Source organism: Anolis carolinensis, chromosome 5 (assembly GCF_035594765.1).
Source record: "Anolis carolinensis isolate JA03-04 chromosome 5, rAnoCar3.1.pri, whole genome shotgun sequence".
NCBI classification, from domain to species: domain Eukaryota; kingdom Metazoa; phylum Chordata; class Lepidosauria; order Squamata; family Dactyloidae; genus Anolis; species Anolis carolinensis.
In genome coordinates, this window is record NC_085845.1 from 31,116,795 (window position 1) to 31,137,943 (window position 21,149).

The window sequence follows — 21,149 nt, forward strand, 5'->3', positions numbered from 1 at the left end:
TAAGAGTAGCATTTATAATTATCAGAAATTTTGAGCAGGTTTTCATCAGGTATAGACTTCAACAGAGTGGAACCCCTGTTCAGTTGCCCTCCATGTGGAAAAGCTATACAATATATATAAAATTATGGACCCTTTTGGCACTTGGACCCCCAGTGTGGGGGCTTTGGTGTGTTGGTGTGACTCTGAGATAAAATTGAGATCTTCACCCTCTGCAGTTGCCAACCTCCTGCTGTATATGTATGATGGGTCAATGGGAATGTGCTGCTGGTCCTAACTCCAGTGTCATCTATTGGACTGGCAATGCCCCTTGACTAACTGCATAAGAAGGCTCATATGAGCAGCTGTAGTCATCTGGGCATCCAGGCAACCAGTGCTTTTGCACAAGCATGAAGAGCTTATGCATGAAGAGCTGTTTGCATTACAGGTCTTCTTACGTGAGCCTCCATGATAATGTATAGATGTATGGCAGTGCAGTGAAAAACATTACAGTGGACCCAATAGTACCACCACACTGGCTCAACACCTTATATGAATGAAACACAACTAAACAGAGCTAAAAACTGCAAAGATTTGCAAAAAGTTGTCCTGATTCAGCAGAAGATAAATGCACAGAACACTTGAAACTGAGAGATTATTTCTCATTCCCTTCAATAAAAGTAGATGACATCACAATTCTTCATTGAAGTGATAGGCAAGGAAGTATACTCACATACTACATCTCTTATATTTCTCACGTATAATTATCTTTTTCTAGATATCACATATCTTATCTTTTAAACATATATTTGTCAATTCAAACCTAGATCAGAGATTGTAGTATTGGGCTGCAATCCTATAAACATTTACTTGAAAATAAGTTCTATTAAATACAATTAAGCTTACCTCTGAATAATCATTTGTAGGTTTGCACTGTACTTATGGAACACTTCATTCTAATGTGAAAATTTGACATCTAAAAAGAAAATTCGACATCTAGAGTATTTATGAAAAACATTTGCTAAATTGAAAAGCCTGATTTATCAATATGGCTCTCACAGCCTGAAAAAAGGGGGCACCATACCTATTCAAACAAACTGAAAAATACTGTTCTTCAGATTATTGTCGTTTCAGAACTAACTGGCTTCATGTGAAGTTATTTTCAAGAGTTATATTTTACATTTTATATACCTTAAAAAGTGCAGTGTGGTAGCCTATTTTTGTGTGTGGCTTAGTCAAGAAATAATTTTAACAGATGTTTGAGTTTGGTAATGCCTGTGATTATTCAAAAGGAGCAGATTGACTCCAGTGAACAGCATTTACAGCAAAGATGGCATGTTGGTCTGTGGACTGTTTATCAGTCAACAGCAATATTAATGATACTAAGATGATGTGACATCAGCCAGCTTTGTTTTCACCAGCTAGTTTTAACTGCTAAATATACTTTACCAATAATGCAGAAGAGTTCGATCAATTTTAGTCTTGGAACATTTTACTAAATAAGTATTTTGTATGTCAGTATATGCCTAAATCTGCAGTTGCCTCAGTGTTTGGAGTTGTTTGTGCATACACATCTTGTGTGATTAAAGTCAGTTGTTCATTTCCCCTTATGAGGATGCTATCCTAAAATATTTTGAATTATAAAAATAGTTCATAAGAATTTAGAAACAACCAAGGAGTCCAAGGGGGAGTTGCTAATAATTTCATAGCCATGGCTGAATGCAGGCATTTTTTTTAAATGGAGGACCCCAGCTTTGTAATTATGTTCTCCAGTTTTCTGTAGAATTTTAATTCCATTCCACAGATTAGTTTATATTAACCCAGAATGAAATGTGTATAAGGCTCAATGGAAATAGATGAAAATTTCTCCAGTGATGGATGAAGGACTAGATGCAACATATGTGATCAGTGAAGGAGGAGAACTCAAGGGAGAGGGAAAGGAGGACAACTCAAAACATTTTAGGAAAGAAACTGGATATAATTCATAAATGAGAAGGTATAATGGCACCAAAAAAGAAATGGAAACTTTTAATATTTATACATTTTTTTCCCTTCTGTAGGCGCTCCCTGCTAATAAAAAATGCTCAGGGGTTCAATCTTGTGATCTTTGGTTCCCCACCCTACTGCTATAGAGGTTATGTGTGTATAGGCTTTATCCCTGAATTTCTTTCCCTCTCCAACATATTGCTCATGGAAATGTGATCTGAACAGTTGGCTGGATTATGTCTGTTAAGTCATGTTAGTTTGCTATGTCAACTTAGAAGAAAGGACTGCACCATACAGTTTTCTTATGAAAGAGTGCTCAGATATTGATCCTCAGAGTTTCCACCCTCCCATTATTCTTATACTTCATAACAAACTGTGAATGCACTCTGAAAACTTTTCAGCTGTGTGAAAACTGATCCCAGAACAATTTTATAAACTTTTCTCACTTTATTTGGAATGGAGAAGAGTCTATAGAGGATATACATTATGAGTTCTTAAACTTGATAAATAATTAGAGTTATTATTCTTAGCTGCCTGGCTTCAAAAAAGGACATTGGATCATTGCTAACAAGGTAAATGATATTTCTTGTTTATATCCTATGTGTTATCTTCACAAACAGCAGCGGAAACAGGATCTAGCAGCTAGAAGCTGAAAGCCATGGTCATTAATATTAAAATAAATGGAATATAAATTTCTAAATGTCCAAACTAGTTCTAAACTGTTTAAGAATAGTTTGAAATATATTCATTAAAATTTGACTCACCTATTATTTGATGACTATACAATGGGCTACTTTAATAGTCAACTCATTTAAGATCACTGAAATCGAAATTCCTTTCTGTGAACTAAGAAAAAGGTTTCTAATTTCTGAAAACAGGAAAAAAATCATGGTAATACAGATACATGGTGAAAAGGCACAGAAATCTATTTTAAAAAGAACTCATAATAAATGAACTACAAGAAGATAAGTGAAATAAAATATAAACCTTAGACTAAATCAAATATTGGTAAAATGTAACAATAGGCCCATTTAAATTAGTTGTGACTAATTGAAGTTCTGTTAATTTCATAAGGTTATACTGGATTTAACCCTTAAGGTATGTGAATGTTAATGGAAATGGCCCTAAACAGGCAGTTAAGATACTAAACAGTAAAAAAAAATAGTAGTGAAGAATCAAATTGGACAAACAAAGTTCACACTGGACAGTTGGAGATAGTTGTATCCTTCCCACTTAAATAAGTCTTGAATAGATTCAGTTTTATGTTTCTTCATAGAAATAAATTTCAATAAACTTTAATATGGTTGGCAATCTCATATGAGATCAACCAAAAATAAATCAACTACAGTTTGGTTAGTGCTAGATTGACACACATAGGATTTGCTATGTGTGCTATTCAAAAGAGACTATTATTGTTCATAGTACCCTATTTGTTAAAACAGAGGTAAAATCTAGTTATCCTTTTTGTGATGGCACTTGTTCTTGGTTACTTTGCCTTAACATTGCACAGGAGAACTAATTTGCAAATTCTCAAATTCCCATTCAGAGAAGAACATTCTGTTTCACTCAACTTTGCTCCTTCATATGCTTTCTGTAATCTGTTTTTACATATTCCCTTTACATCTTTCATTTTGCAGGTTTAAAACATCTTCTCTTCATCTTTTTGTTTCATTCATTACTCTATATTTTTTGTTGCTAAATTCTCTCTTCTGTTGCAGCCACTCCTCTCCATGTTTTGAACATGACAACAGCAGGTGAACTTATATATAATTTCATTTTTAACACATGATTCCCCTTTGTCTTCCTTTTAATTTGTTCATCTTTTAATTTGTTCATTTCAGGATGTTCAAGTAATTTGATACCCTCATTATTTAGTATAGTAGAAAGCCTTTCCTTGGAAAGTTGTTGAAATCTCATTTTTTGCAGTGTAGAAGGGAAGTTAAACACTGCAATCCTCACAGAAAGGCTGCCACCCTGTTAGTACCATAGGCAGATATAAATCCATCTTATACTGGCAAATGTCTTTTCTTGGCTATTGTAGTGGATTATATGTTCTTCAGCCCTTTACAATGCACTCCCACCCATGGCTATGCTGTTGCTGTTGGAAAGCAGATGAGATCAGATAAGTGTGGCTATGGGACCTTACTGAGATCTCTAGAGTAGTGGTTCTCAACCTGTGAGTCCCCAGATATTTTGGCCCTCAACTCCCAGAAATCCTAACAGTTGGTAAACTGGCTGGGATTTCTGGGAGTTGTAGGCCAAAACACCTGGGAACCCACAGGTTGAGAACCACTGCTCTAGAGAATCCCAGTAGATCTCAGTGAATGATACCTACAGATGACTTCCAGCAAGAGAAACATAGCCAGATACTCGTCTGAATCCTCCTGCTCTTCACCAGCAAATAAATGGCTGTGGTTTGATTGTGTATGTGTTTCTGCTATCACAGCACAACAGTTACTCCTTGGCACCATGATAGGAAAATCAGAACAGAATCCTGCATGACAAACTCTTGCCTTGAGCTCGATCATGTAGGACTTCACCCTATATCGCCAAATTTTTCTTGAATGGAACCCAAGCTTTGGTGCTTCCAGCCTTGCAAAGAAATTTTACCTGATAGTAGTATCATCTGTATAAGAAAGGGTTACGCCATTAGTGTTCTGTGAGAGGTTGGTAGGGATTCTGCAATAGATCGTGATTTGAAAAAAATAAACCCTTTTTTGAGCTGTAGCTATCAAAAATTTTATGCAGGGGCTTCAACATTTTTTCAAAGATTTCTCTAGGATAAAAAGTATGAGAAAACTGATTTAATGGAACAGGAAACATTCTAAATTAGATCTTAGGCCTCTTTAAAGGCATGTAACATTTCCCTAGAAGCAAAAATTTAATCTGCATTTATATACTGTCTTTATAAAAATAGGTTGTTCAGGAGTGCTTTCTAACCTATTCGCATGGTTTGAAATTTACTTCAACAAACTCACAACCATGTACATGCAAAAAAGACAATCTCAAAAAGAATTTGTTGTAACCAGTTTGAAAACGCCACAACCATGTTTGGGTTACAGTCCTTCCCTTGATTGAAAATATATGTCTTATTGAAGTTCAGGAAAAATTGACACCCATAATTAAACACAGTTTGCATGTTACCTGAAGGAAATCTGTCCTTGCTATCTAAATATTACCATGAATTAGCCTTAGTCATCCAATTTATGCAAGGAAATGGGTTCTAACTTTTAATAAAATGTTTGATTGGTCTGTTCATTTTTCTTGTGTCTCTAAAATATGGCATATCTAGTTTGCCCCCTTCTTATCTGTCTGCTTGAGAAGTGCTGAAATAACCTGATCAAGCTGTCTTGTATCTAACATTCACACTGTGACTAACTCGCTACTGCTATTTTCCTGTTTCCTTGCATGAGATGGTATTTAAAATGATATAATTTAAAAGGCCTTCTGTGGGAAGGCTGTGATGTGGTCCAATGAGAACTATTTTTCCATGCTGTGTGATGAGAAGCATGTCTACTTCCCAACTAACTTAAATGTACCATCCTATATAAGCCAGTTGTGTTTTAAAGTCAGATTGCTTTTTTAACTAGGAAAAGGAGTGCCGATCTGGTTTATTTTGCTCTGATGGAGGATTATTTTTGCATGTATATCCAACTGAAAGTCCTATGACATGAGTGGGCAACTGTGGTTGTTATTGGGGGTAGTCTTCAATCCCTGGCACCCGGTTAGCAGTGGGGTGGGGAATACATAGGGTGATCTATGTCAAAAACAGGTGCCTACTTTTTGGTTTTGACAAAGATTTTGTGATATGTGTGTGTTACACAGCACAATGAGGTCCTACATTTTCTGTTAAAAGGGAAAATGCTGCTCCTGGATGTTTCCTGGAACACTGGACCTCCATATACATAATGATTTGGTCAGTTTGGAGGGGTTAAGCCCACTTCTGTGTATACAGTCCTAATAACCACAGTCTGCTCACCCCTGCTGTAAAGCATAAATTGTGTATTCATCCATGGATATTCACGTCTTTTCCATTTCCTTGTTCGTGTACATCTTTGTTCATATGGGTTTTCTATTGCCATTTCTTCCACACACAGAAAGACACATCATGGAAGAGATGTGCTGGTTCAAAAGTATGGGATCAATTGAGTAGATTCTTCAGTATATCATATACTGTACACTAGGAGGATTATTGTTCCTCTCCCAAAAGGTTATTTTCCCTTCCTGAACACAACCTCCCGGGAGACTTTTGATGTTATGCATCCTGCTTTCAGCCAGAATTGGTTACATATGAATCCTAGAGTATTCATAATCCCTACATATTCCTGAGTTTAAGGGTCACATAGGAACCATGGAAGTCTCCAAATCTCACTTACCAGAAAGCAGCAATTGCAAGTTGACTGGAGTCTGTACCCCATTATTCAGGAAACAGCTGATTGATATTTCCACCTCACTCACTTGAGCAATCTCTAGTACAGGGGGAAATTGTGAAAGGGATCCTGCTTCTGTTGCAGATAAGAATATGTCTGTTGCAATAAGAATCACTCATGGGAGTGGGAATGTCAGTCAGCTACTTCTCAAGTGACAGGGGAGCAGACCTCCACTGGTCACAGTGGCTGCTTCCTGGTAAATGAGAATGAGCGGGATTGGGGCCAGTAATCACTGCATACCCACATAACTATAGTAGTTACGCATTTGTAACTGCCCAGTAGGATTTGAGCCTGTGTTATTTTTAGCTATAGGAGTTTTGTGTTCGTTTTGCAATTTCTTTATCCTAATGTTCAAACTGCCATTTATTAAAATAGCTGCAGTATTTTTTTTCTTGCTAAATGTGCCTTGAATAAGCTTCTCATTCAGTTCCATCAGTAGGAACAACTATGGCCAATCAAAAAGACTTTTTGTGAGGTGGCAGGCACAGAAAATCTGTGTGGTTTGGCAGTAATATAAAAATCAACATTTTTAAATCAAAGGCAGAAAGCATAGGAGCTGACTAGAATACTGAAAGGTAAAGTGGAAGAAATTTACTAAAAGAAACTGCCTTAGCCAGAGGTCTTATATTATATTATATTATTAATTAATAATTATATTAAGCTCTAGACTTGTACTCCTTATAGAGAATATAGCAAAAGTGGTTTATTAAATGCCCTCGTTGGCTCTTAGGAAAAAATTAAAATGATTTTTTTTGTCACAAAATGCAGTCTTTCTATCTAGTAGTCATTAAGTTGGCCTTAAGAGATAGCAAAAGAAAGAAAAAACAAAACAGATTTCATCAATTACATTAGTGACATTTCAGGATCCACTTTACTGAAATATAAAATAAAAATGTGATGCTTTTAAGGTGAAACATATCCATTAAAATCATTAATTGATATTTCCAAATTTAAATTAAATCAAGAATAGAATAAATCATAAGTAAAATGTAACTTTTATGTGAAAACAAAAATAAATGATGGTAATATAATGCAGATCAATGGTTTAAATGAAATCATACATTTAAAATTTCAAACAAGAAATTGTAACATGATTTCTATCACTAGATCCTGCCTATATTCTTCACAACATTTTTTTTTTAGATTTCCAAATTTGTAACTGTTTCCTGTAAATCAGAATGCACAGACGCACACTTCTGGGAAGATGAGAGTTGGCCACATAACATTTGCAGAAAAAAATCAGAAATGCATGCACATCTTCCAATAAATATGATGTAATCTTATTTCATAATCTGGCCGATGGACACACAACCAACATGACTCTTATTCTTAAAAGAAATAATATATTTATATTTGCATTTCTATAGCTGAATATTTATGAGAAGTGGTAAATTCAGAATGGGAGACTTTTCCTATCACTTTAGCTGCAAGCTCAGAAATACTTTGCCACTAAGTTTTTCTTTCTTAAAAGGATGCTAAGCAACAGTGCAGAATGGGAAAAAGTATTGGCAGTTTTAGAAAAGAAAAGTAAGGAAGATCAAGGATGCATGGCATGCTCCAGTGTGGCAGATTGTGGCTCTTCATCATCATTCACTTTGGCATGCTTCAACAACTGGTTATAATTGCATGTGGAACTGACCTCTCCCTTCCCAAGTTGAGAACATAACATTTGGTTTAAAAAGAATGATTTTATCGATGGTATTTAAAGGAGAGTAGGAAATAGGAATCCAAGGAAAGAAATACTGGGCAGGATCCAATGCTGTCATTCTGCTGATGGAACCTGTTTCCTTGTAGCTCCCAGTGCCTGTTCAAGGCCCCCTTTTAAGGTTGGAACATGTTTTTGGTTGAGAGATAGAATTGCAGAAAGGAGGAGAAGAAAGCTTCCACTATACTACCAAAACAGATAGAAGGGGGAAAGGCATTGCCATTTACCTTTACTTTAAACTTATTGTATAACCACATTTCTATAGGCTTACAATTTAGTTTAGATCCTGACAGTTTACATTTTTTCCCCAATATTAGCTTATTTTTTTATTAGGAAAAGAGATGTTTCAAACTCATTCACAAATGCAGCAGCTGTTTCAACTTTTAAATGCACTCTTTGACTTCTTGTAAAGTTTATTTGTTAAAAACCTGACTAAAATCAATGTAGACAAACCTTTGTCATGTTTCCAATATCTTCCAAAATTTCTTCGTACCTGAATGTCTTCTGCATTCAAATTTATAAGAGTATTAATTAGAAACTTATTTTATCATAACACTTACAATTAACATCTAATATAGATCAGATAACCGGGTATAACCTGTATGCAGCTGAATATTTAATTGCTAGCTCCCAGGAAAAAAAAATCATAGCAATATTAGTTATTGTCGCACTTCTTGAGATACTTTAAAGATGTGGGTGTAGGAGAATGACATACACATAATTATTATTATTAGATACTAAGGGGGAGCCAACAGACATATGGAGAAAACACAATTATGGCTGACTTTCAAATCTGTTCTTTTCTTTTTTTTTCAGTTTCCTGGTCAGTTTTATGGTGGATGCGCGAGGTGGTGCCATGCGGGGGTGCAGGCACAACGGACTTAGAATCATTATTCCACCTCGGAAATGCACTGCTCCAACTCGAGTTACCTGCCGGTTGGTCAAACGCCATAGACTGGCCACCATGCCTCCAATGGTGGAAGTAGAAGGGTTGGCTAGCCGAATCATTGAGGTTGGACCGTCTGGTGCTCAGTTTCTTGGGTAAGAATGCTTTTAGGTTGATTTGTTTTTTAAAAAAAATTATATGAAGTAAATCATTTCTTCTGTTTTCAATTTCTGCTTGGATGGTTTATTACTTCAACACTGGAAGAGTAAAGGTATTATCTTGTATCATATGCTGCTGGTCTACACAGCACAAGGTAAAATCACTGTGATGCCAACAAAAAATTAAGAAAATTGTATGCCTTTTAATTAAATGCACAAATCCCTAAAATGCATTGTTAAGTATTTTTATGGAGTAATTCTTTTACTTCATTTCGCTGTTAAAATGAAAATCACTTTGTGGTCATAGTCAATTCATTTCATTCTCCACTTTTACGGGTAAATTATATAAAAAAGTAATGTTACAAATGCACATGTAATGCCTGTTGAAAAATGGAGCAGAACCTAAAGTTGCCGTCAGGTGGATTCTCTCAAAGGATATTTTGTCAGGAATTGAGACCACCTAGGAAGCACAAACCTAGTTTTTCTAGGGCCATAACAAAAGGACAACTTCTATAATCACATTTTGTTCTCTATATTGTAGAGCCCCACAGAAATATCATAGTTGCTGCATTTGTTTTAGCAATTTTCTGCAAAAACCCACAGTTCTCAGTTCCCTTTCTTTTATCAGCAATTTCACTTATCAGTGCTAGCTTTCCTCGTATATGAAGGGCGATAAAAGGAAACGTCCTCTTCTTATAGTGAATGGCTTCAGCTGTAAAACCAATATAAGGAAGAAGTTGGAAAGGGGTATACCTAAACACACTGCAAAGCAAAGCAATGATGTTTTAAGGCTCTGTGGTCCCAGGACATCCATCTAATTTTCTTGAAATTTTTATTTTTGAGGATGGGTTAAAGTAATTGGGTGGTGGCTATGTTATGCAGCATAGCAGGCAAACCCAACAGCCATTTCCTCCGTTATTTTGATCCTGCTATGTTTCAGTAGAGGAACAAGAAAATCCTTAATTGTGGGCAAATGCCGCTTTGTAACTAAACCAGGGGTCCCCAAACTAAGGCCTGTTGGTCGGATGCAGCCCTCCAAGGTCATTTACCTGCCCCCCGCCCTCAGTTTTAGACTTAGGCTCACCCAAAGTCTGAAATGACTTGAAGGCACACAACAACAACAGTCCTAATTAACTTTACTATCTCATTGGCCAGAAGCAGGCCCACACTTCCCATTGAAATCCTGATAGGTGTATGTTGGTTAAAATTGTTTTTATTTTTAAATATTGTTTTGTTCTTTCATTGTTGTTGTTGTTTTGCACTACAAATAAGACATGTGTAGTGCAGATATGAATTGGTTTGGTTTTTTTTTTTCAAATGATAATTCGGCCCCTTAACAGTCTGAAGGATTGTGGACTGGCCCTCTGCTTAAAAAGTTTGAGGACCCCTGAACTAAACAGTTTCATTCTGTCTTACTTGAAGTTTCTTTCAAAATTAAGTAAGTGTTTAAATAAAGAAACATCAAACTCCCAAATAAGAATGCATTTTAGAATTGTCAGTTCTTCTTTTCCTCTGTCTACCTGTTTCTGCTTCTGTCACAATAAAATCAAAACTGATTTTCCGCCTCTCAAGCTTGTTGGCAATGTCTTTGAAAACTCAGATATGCTGAAAGTTTTCATATAATTTTTGAAATCTATGTCTTATACAGCTAGCATTTTCCTGGGTGGTGTCCTGGCAGTGAAATTAAAACACAGAACTTACCAACCAATCAAGCCAAGTCTTAAGGAAATGCATTTGCTTGTCAATCCTGAAAGCTAGATCTTGCTCTCATGAATATCAGAAGCTAGTTCTTGTTCCCATGACTTTCAGAAGCAAGGTTAACATGTCACTAAATCTTCTGAAGACACAAAATGGTCCTCAGTCATGGGAGTGAGGGCACTTTTTATGAATTCTTGTGACCAGTGGGGACATACCTGAATAAGTCAAGACAGAAACCATTCAGTGTATAGCCTTAATCCATTCTAAGCAGACAGTGGCACTGGGGTTCTGAAATAAATACATAAAGCTTATTTATTTTCTTTCTTTCACTGCTGCTTTGGATGTACTCAGTAAACTTCACCTGCCTACGGCTCCTCCCCCACTTAATGAGGGAGAAAGTTTGGTCAGCCGAATCCTTCAGCTGGGGCCTCCAGGGACCAAATTTCTTGGGTAGGAGAGACTTAAAACAAATTGATGGATGCTGGCCTTCCCATTCTTCTCCTTCTGCAATTTTTTTTATCTCATTGTGCCCATGACATTATCCCTTTCTGTGATTTTAAACTTTGTATACCTGACCTTTAGTGGACCATTTTCCAGCCCTTGTGGTATGTGGTTTTTGTTTTGGTGATATGTTTGTACCTTTTCTTCTTAAAATTCCTTGACCTCCACTTTTAATTTAGCATGAGAACTTCCTAGTTGTAAAATGTACCAGTCGTTATAGCTGTCATGTGCTTGACGTCTGTAGCAAAGCAACCTGGACTGGAACTAATGGAATCTACTGCATACTTTTTTTTGCCTCCTTTGTCGCAGATGCAATATTAACATGTTATACACTGGATATAACATAGTATTTAGCATGATACACGTAACATGGCCTATGTAATTCAATTATTTTTGTGAGACTATTGATACGCAAAGTATTTATAGTTTTTACAAAAGTGGAAAATACATGTTATGGTGAAATATATATACCATATGTGCACAAGGAGGAAAATTCTGATCTATCATTTTTAGAATAATGCAAAGTTTCTTTATTCAGTATAAATCTGAATATTATATGTTAAAATAAAGAGACAGTTTCAATTCAGTGCAGATTAGAAATGGTTTGTGTCTTCTAGCCTTTTCTTGCTGGCATAATTAAGATCATATTTTTTTTCTTTAAAGTGCCCATATATGTATATACATACATAACAGTAGAGTCTGCATGATACATGTGATTCCACATGATCCACACATCAAAGTAAACTTCAGTTGTGTGGGCTTTACTCATATCTGGAAAAAAACAACCAACCAACCCCAAATCCTACTATTCCTTTAAATACCCTGCTACTTTGGCAAGGACAGTAGACACTGTTTGTGGGTAAAAAGTGAGAGGATAACACTTACTGGTCATAACAACAATCTACAGTGCCGAAGTGCTATATAGTGTGCTTCTTTCAGGATTCTATCCAGGAATGGCAAAGCAACTGGCAGAATTCCAGGTCACTTTGTAACAGACTGAAAAAAAAGAACAACCCCTTCTATATCAACTTGTTTCCTTGTTATCATAATCTTTTAACAAGCTCTGTTGCTGTAACAGGCCTGTGATTGTCGAGATCCCCCATTTTGCGGCTCTGCGGGGTAAAGAAAGGGAGCTGGTGATCCTACGCAGTGAGAATGGAGACAACTGGAAGGAGCATTTCTGTGAATATACAGAGGATGAACTAAATGAAATCCTCAATGGAATGGATGAAGGTATACTATTTGATAGGCAAGGAATTAAAGAAGTTAAGACTACAGTTGCAAAGCTAATTACCTGGAAGTAATTCTGACATCAAGGGCAACTCTAACTCTTCAAGTGTTCAATCACCACATTAAGTCAGTGTATATAAATTAGAATGCTTAGCACTATCCAAGACAGAGTTTCCAAAACTTACAGAAGTCTCTAATCTGTTCAAATAAGTTGACGTGTTTTGTATTGGACTGAAAATAGACTCTTAGAAATGGCTTGAAATGACTTTCAGGTTTTATAGCTTGGGTGTTTTGAACTGGTTAGTGTTCAGTCTGCTCTTCTTTATTTTTTGAGAATTAGTATTTTAGTTATACAGATATTGTTATAATTTGGAAGTGTCAATAAAAGTTAATAGATTAAAATGTAAAGAAATGTTAGAAAACAACTATGACAAATGGTTAAACAGCAATCTGTTTCTCAAATGGTATACACCTGAGGATTAAATACAGTATTCCCTTCCTCCGACTATACAATATAATAGTTTGAGAAGAGTGTACTGGTCCAAGATCATCCAGTGACCATAATAGATGAGTGAAGAAGGTAAGATTTTGAAATATTATAGTGCTAATCGAACACTCCAATCAATACATTAGCTCTTTTTTCTAGATATAAGCTCATAACAATGTGACCTTTTTATCTGGAAGAATCCTTGAACATATATAGACCACAGCCCATAATGGGTCCTCCTTAGGCAGAATTTAAAGAGGCTGCGATTTTGTGAATTGTAGCCCTGAAATTAAACATAAGGTCTAAATTCTTGTAAAGTTTATTTGGCTCTTTTCTCATCCTTCCTGCATTTCTTTCTGGGAATTTTGCTTATGTCATAAAACAAACAAGTCTGTAGATAGTCCTCTTTCTGGAAATCTAAGCAGTATAACGTATCCGTGTTTTAACTATATTTTCTTTTTTTTTCAGTACTTGATACTCCAGAAGAACTGGAGAAGAAACGCATTTGCCGTATCATCACTCGAGACTTTCCACACTACTTTGCAGTAGTGTCACGGATCAAACAAGATAGTAACCTCATTGGACCTGAAGGCGGTGTGCTCAGTAGCACAGTAGTACCTCAAGTACAAGCCGTCTTTCCAGAGGGAGCTCTTACAAAGCGAATTCGTGTTGGTCTTCAGGTAAGAGGAAACAAAGCAAGACATTGGATTCTTTAACTGACATTTATTTTACAATTTTGCAGTTTTGTCGTATTCCAAGATTTTACGGTTATCCTGGTTACTTTGTTTTGCATTCACTCTCCCCAAATTTTTGGTTTTCAAATGTTGAGCCAACATCCTACAATGCTTAAGAATTTATTCACCAAGTTTTGCAGCCAATATTCTGGCATTAATGTTTTTGATGTTTGAATTAAAACTTTTTTTAAGGGAAACCTTCAAGTGATTAGGAAGTATGGTTATTTCATCATACTTTCAAAATGTGACTGCAATTGTCACCATAAATGATATTATATATGAAATAATACACAACAAGAGAAAACAATGTGTGTCCCCTTTATTTCAGATAAGACCTGGAAATAATTCTACTGTATCACATACTAACTTTTCTGGGACAATTTCAGCCCAATTGAAAGTAATTGGCAAGGGCCACACTTCCTTTCTTCTATTATATTGTTTTTTTCTTAATAGTCCTAGTGGCTTAATTTTAATTACTAGCTGCAGTTAGAGTAGAGCTGTTGAATAAGTGAGATTCAGGTGTCAAATTACAATTCAACAGTTAATTAAATGGAACTAGCTGTGGAATTTAAGCCAGTGTATTACTGCAGATTTACTAAAGCAAACCCTATCCTATCCTGATCATGACACAGATGAAAAACAGGAAATGATAAATTAATCAATTTTGAACTTGAGGAATTTTTTTAAATCTGGCTTTTCGTTTCTTATATATTTAACAGTTACAAACATACACACATAGTTTCACTCTTTATTTTTTTAAAAAGTCCACCACTCCCAATTAAATATGTTTTGAATGTAAAATATTCATAGATAGATAGATAGATAGATAGATAGATAGATAGATAGATAGATATAGGTATAGATAAATAATCTGAGTTGCAACATTTATAACCTTGTTTTTAAGACATTTAGCAAGCAATTTAGTTCTGTTTTCTCTAGCTGACCATTTCTCAAGAGAGTGATTATAGTTCTATAGGTCAGCTGTAAGTCACAAAAAAATTAGAAGGCATAAATAGTCTGAATGTGTACACACACGAAAGGATTCCTGGCAGATAGAAGAACTATGAGTTCACAAAGCATTTTATGATTTTTAAGTTATGTACGATATGCAGCTGTCCAATGTGATCTTTGTACCTCAAAGAGGTTCAGTGATTTCTCTTAGAAGTAATATCAGCTTTTTCCATTTCCTTGCAGTTTTTTGAAAGCATAGAATCCTTGTTTGGGAGGTTCCTCTTGCTATGATTATTGGGTTTAATTGAAATTGGTCAGGGAAGACTAGTGGAAATCTGCCATCAACAAATGGAATTCTAACAGAAAACATTACCTGGGCAAATGAGCTGGGACACAGATGATCACTTAACTTAGTTAGCTATTGTAAAGCTCTATCTTAATTTTGTTTCTCTCTTTGGACAGGCCCAACCTATGCATCATGAGCTTGTAAAGAAGATTTTAGGCAACAAAGCCACATTAAGCCCTATTGTCACATTGGAACCTAGAAGAAGAAAGTTTCACAAACCTATTACAATGACTATTTCTGTTCCCAAAGCCTCCAATGATATGATGATTAATGGATATGGGAATGAGGCACCCACTTTAAGATTACTATGCAGCATTACAGGTAAGTTTCTGAAAAATGTCTTTGTAAATCCAATCAAAATGCTAAACATATACAATAATGTTTACTAATGCATGGGACCTTTTGGAAAGTCTGTGTTTACAATTTGCAATAAACTAAATTGCATTGAACTAATATTTTGCACCTTGGAACACAACTAATGCAAGTATGAATTTTTACAAAACATCTTACTGTATTTCAGATAGAATTAAACTCTTTTCCTAATCATTAATTCTATAAATACAGTAGAGTCTCAGTTATCCAACACTCACTTATCCAACGTTCTGGATTATCCAATGCATTTTTGTAGTCAATGTTTTTTCTTCGTGTACTCTGTGAATGCACACTAATGTAGAGACTGCACCTGTGCAGGCTCCAACGGATACTCTTCCAAGCTAAAGTTTGAAATTTGGCGGTAACCCCGCCCCTCTCCCCAGAGGGTATAAGAGGCGCCCTCCGCGCTCACTCCCCAGTTCCTTTTTTTCCGCCGCAAAGCTCACTTCGGACTCTTCGTTCCTATGTCGACTACGTGCTTCAAGCGGTGCACTCAACGTGCCGCTAAAATTCCAGATTCCGACGGCCACGCTAAGTGCCAAGTCACGTTGTCGGTACCTGCCTGGCCTTTACAGCTCAGGCTCGAAGAAATAGGGCTGCGAGACTTCGAGCAGCTCTCTACGAGAAGACTCTTGCTCCTGAAGCTTCTACCTCCACTTCGGCCTCGATGGCGTCCAGGCCTTCTCCGTCGGTATTTAGACCTCGAGGGCTAAACCAACCAAACCGCCCTGCACGGTGACTACAGCCACTGTTTCGACCAGGTCGGGCAAAATGGGACCCTCATCGACTTCGAGTTCTATGGCTTCGGCCATTTCCACTTGATCCCGTCTAGCTTCGCCGCCATCTTCTTCCACCATGAAAATTGCCTTTAAGAGGGCCCAGGAGGAATCCAGGCGAGCCCAATCTGACTCGGCAGCTGTGTGCCCGATTCCACCGACGCTGGGAAAATCGATAAGGGTCGCGTCGAAGCAGCCTCCAGCCAAGAGGCGAATGACCCAGAGGTCCTCCTCCTCCGCTTCTTCTAAGAAGGACGTCCCCTCTTCTGTGGCCTCCTCCAGGAGATCCTCCCCTTCCGATCTTCTTCTCCTCATGGTTAGTCCTCAGATGCGGGCGCTCAAGTCTCTCCCGACCGGTCGGTCAGGACAGTTATTAAAGTTCCTCAGCCAGCGCCCTCACGCCCTCAGGCTCGACAAGTGTCAGGACCCAGGCTACAGAGCACCAATAACCATGCGCAGAGGCCAGATTCTATCTAATATCTTTATTAAAGGAATATATAAAGTCAATAAAAACAAGTGAAGAATATAGTTCAGAAGTAGACCTTTCAGGAAAGGTCAAATATAGTCCAGGAAAACAATGTCCAATATGTGATATTAGAGTCCAAAGTTATAATCCAATAACCAAAACACACACTTTGCCAAGCAAAGTGTGGGGAAATGACAGGGTCCTTTAGTCCAATGGAGCTTGACAACAAGGCTGGAAGCAAACTAGATTCTTGGCAAACAAGGCTTGATACGTGGCAACAAGAGGCAAGAAGCAAGAACGAGGTCCGTGGCAAGATCCGGGGACAAGGCAGGCTTGGAACTAGAACAAGGTCTGTGGCAAGGTCCTGGAAACAGGGAACTGGAGTAGCGTAGTCCACACACGATCTCACTCCCGAAGCTGACGAATTGACTGCGCAAGGATTCCCTTGCGGGTAAACACCTATATAGGATCTTGTTTTCCCGCCAAGGAACACTTTCCCTGGGGAACAAGAAGCGAAACCCATACTGTGTCCAGATGCATGACTCCTTAAGATTTCCCAAGGGAAACAGGCTTAATCAGCTAATTGTCTGGCAGCGATTCTGGCGCTTCGGCGATTCGCCTCCCTAACGCCTCTATCTCGATTATAATTATCCCGGCGAGAGAACGGGGAGATTTCTGCTCAAGGCTTGTTTGGCTGACTTCTTGTGGGCAAACATCTTGCAGGTGCAAGGGCTCCAATTCTGGCTGAAACGGTGGGAAACCCAAGTTTTCCTCTTCGTCTGCCACAATAATACTAGGAAGGGGACTACATGGCCCATGAGACGTCACAATAAGAACTTTCCCCGCCGGCTCAAACACCTGAGAGGGGTAGGCAAATGACGCACCTTGCTCGTGCCGTCCAGGCCTCTGCTTCCAAGGACATTTGCCCACAGCCCGCTGCTGCTCTTGAGGTGATACCTCAACAGGACTCTGCGCTTGTTTCTCCTCCCCAGTCCCCTCAAGGGGCCGAGGAGAATGACCTCGACGTCGAACACCCCGAGTCGATCCTCTCGGCCTCGGTCGTCTCCCTCGGCCTCGACCTCTCTCCACCTCACGACGCCTACGAGGTCGACCCGCCTTCCCCGACGGATAATATCCGGGCTTTCTCCGACCAAATGGTTAGAATGGCACACGCTCTGGGGATGGAAATTAAACAAACCTCAAAAGCCATCACCGACCCCGTCTTCAAGAGGGTCCAGGCTCAAGCCCCGTCAGCCACTTTGCTGCCTTTTCTTCCTTACCTCCTGGACATAATCCAGGCATCTTGGAAGACCCCATCTTCGATACCTCCAACCTCTAAAAAAAATAGAGGCCTGGTACCAAACCGATGATGAAGCCTTGGAATGGCTCAAGCATCACCCTGACCCAAACTCCATGGTAGCCTCCCAATCCTCGGGTCGACAGTCTAACTCTCCTGCCGACAGGGAGGGTAAGAGATTTGATGCAGTAGGCCGGAAGCTATACTCCGGTGCTCTCCTCCTTTGCCGCATGGCAAACTATGGAGCCTGTATGGGCACATATCAACAGATCCTCTGGGAAAAGGCCCAACCTTTCTTCGCCACACTTTCTGACGAAGACCGTTCAGTTCTCTCAACCCTCCAGCAGGAGGCGGACTCCCTTGCATACCATCAAATCAAAATGGCGAAGCACACCGGCGATACCGCCGGAAAGATGATTGCCCACGCGGTTGCGATCAGACGACATGCATGGCTTAGATCCTCAGGACTTTCTATCTCCTCTCAACAAGTGATCGAAGACCTCCCCTTCGACACCCTGGGACTTTTTAACTCGGGAACTGATGACAAATTGAAGTCCAACCATGACTTCAAGATCCTCGCAGCGAAGTCTGGCACGATCAGCCCCAGGCTCAACGGACCTGATGGTTCCCTCAAAGATACCGTCATTTCCCTCAGCCTTTTCGTCACCAACCGTTTCGACGTTCGTCGAGCTCGAGTCAGCACAGTCATCAGCAACAGCCTCGCCGTCAGCACCAGGTCTCGAAAAATCGAGGCAAAGGTGCTACAGCTATGCCTCAGCCCCAACAACGGGCCTGACGCCCACTCTCCCGGGGTCATTTCTACCTTCGCTACTACTGCCACTGCCATGCCTTTCTTAAGCTCCGACCCGAACTCTCCTCTCTGCACTTTTCGCGATCGTCTAGCTCCTTTCTACCACGAATGGGAGTCTATCACCTCAGATGCCTGGGTTCTCCGCATTGTCAGAGACGGCTACGCCTTGGAATTCGAAACCTTGCCCCCCACGGGTCACATCCTCCACACCGACCCTTCACCGGAGATATGCTCCGAGGTCGACTCCCTTCTAGCGAAGGGCGCAATCCGGCCTTCTCCTTCCGGGCAGGACACTCGAGGTTTCTTCTCGAGATACTTCACGGTTCCCAAGAGGGGCGGAGGTCTTCGGTCCGTCCTCGACCTACGGGCCTTAAACCTTTTCATTCTGCCTTGAAAATTTCGAATGGTCTCGGTGGCCTCCATTCTTCCAATGCTCCGACACGGAGACTACTTTGCCTCTATAGACTTACGGGACGCGTATTTCCACGTCTCGATACGCCGATCCCACAGACGCTTCCTCTCCTTCAAGCTCCTGGGACAATCTTACCAGTTCACAGTTCTCCCTTTCGGCCTCGTTACGGCCCCAAGGGTCTTCACGAAGGTGGTCGCCGTTGTGGCAGCGTATCTAAGAAAACAGGGCATAATGATCTTCCCTTATCTGGACGATTGGATGATCGTCGCATCTGACCCCTCGTCCCTTCAAATCCACGTCTCTCAAACTCTCTCTTCTTCAACGGCTGGGCCTTCAGTTGAACACCGAAAAATCCCAGCTCCTCCCGGCCACAGAAATCCGCTTCATTGGGGCTCTCTTCAACTCCCTCGCGGAAACTGCCTCCCTGCCGAAGGACAGGTTCCTAGCCCTTCAGCAACACCTTCTTCTCCTCCTCCGCAACTGCAGGGTTCGAGCCCACTCTGTCCAGGTCCTCCTGGGTCATATGGCTTCCACGGTCATGGTCACCCCTTTCGCCAGGCTGCGTCTCAGACCTCTTCAAAGATGGTTCATAGACTCTTTCAAACCCCATCGGCACCCGAGCTCGATGTTTCTCACGGTACCGGACTGAGTTCGCCTCTCCCTTCGTTGGTGGCAGGACCCGGCGAATGTTTGTGTGGGACTTCCCTTCCATTCCCCACTTCCGTCAGTCACCATCACGACCAATGCCTCCAATTTCGCGTGGGGAGCTCACATGTCGAACCTCACTGTCAGGGACCTTTGGTCCGCCCAAGAGAAGTCTCACCACATAAACTTTCTAGAACTATTATCAATCTTCAAAGCTCTCCGAGCGTTTGCTCGCTTTCTTCCCCACAAGACTGTTCTAATCCAGACAGACAACGTAGTAGCCATGTACTACATCAACAAACAAGGAGGTACGGGCTCGAGGAAGCTCATGGCTCTCTCAATGGATATCTGGCTATGGTGCATAGCGAGACACATAACCCTCTCAGCGGTTCACCTACCGGGTGCCCAAAACACGCTAGCGGACTCTCTAAGCAGAATAACGACTTCCCCCCACGAGTGGCATCTCGATCCCGAAGTCCTGCAATCCGTCTTCGACGACTGGGGTTGGCCAACCCTAGATCTCTTTGCCTCCCCCTCGAAGGCTCAGCTCCCTCGCTTCGGAGTGAGACTCCCTCCAAACTCGGCTCCGGGCTGTCTCGGAGACGCGTTTCTTCTTTACTGGACTCTTGAACCCGTCTACCTCTTTCCTCCTTTCCCTCTGATCTCGAGGGTGATAGAGAGACTCTATCTGACGCCGACATCGGCCATCCTGATAGCCCCTGCATGGCCACGCCAACCGTAGTACCCAACTCTACTCCGGATGTGCGCGGGGTCCCCTCGCACTCTCCTGACTCTCCCTCATCTCCTATCTTCGCAGAAGGGGCAGGTGCTCCACCCCGACGTTCCGTCCCTACATCTAACGGCTTGGAGGATACTTCCATAAATTCTCTCCACCTGGACCTGCAGGCGATCCTCCGTGCTGCTCATAAGCCGGCTACGTCAAGGGCCTACGCCTACAAGCTTGCTAAGTTTCAAACTTTCCTTCGGGACCGAGACGTCGATCCCTCCTCCACTTCGATCCCGCTAGTTCTGGACTTCCTACTTTCTCTTGCGGATCGTCAACTTTCTCTGGCCTCGATGAAATCCTACCTCGCTGCTCTCTCCTGGCATTTCCAACGTCAAGGACAACCTTCTCTTATCTCTATCAACCTCATTAAGACCTTTCTTCAAGGTTACAACAATCTCCGACCTCCAGTTCAACCTCCGACCCCTGGGTGGAGCCTTGAACCCGTCCTTTCTCAACTGGCTTCAGCCCCCTTTGAACCCATGGCCTCCACCGACC

General features: G+C 40.3%; 1 protein-coding gene across 47 annotated transcripts in view; it reads left to right on the forward strand.

The window, feature by feature from the left end:
* The window catches only part of ank2 (ankyrin 2), a 217,994-nt gene that overhangs the window by 151,503 nt on the left and 45,342 nt on the right, over positions 1-21,149 (forward strand). For 14 of the 47 annotated variants that reach the window (XM_062981314.1, XM_062981321.1, XM_062981291.1 and 11 more), the window contains 4 exons: positions 8,914-9,138; positions 12,419-12,573; positions 13,526-13,737; positions 15,205-15,409. In XM_062981314.1, the coding sequence (XP_062837384.1) occupies positions 8,914-9,138; positions 12,419-12,573; positions 13,526-13,737; positions 15,205-15,409 (797 nt within the window). Of the gene's footprint in view, positions 1-2,492; positions 2,535-3,680; positions 3,717-8,913; positions 9,139-11,190; positions 11,290-12,418; positions 12,574-13,525; positions 13,738-15,204; positions 15,410-21,149 lie in introns of all 47 variants that reach the window. The other 33 variants (XM_062981284.1, XM_062981278.1, XM_062981277.1 and 30 more) reach the window with 6 other exon arrangements.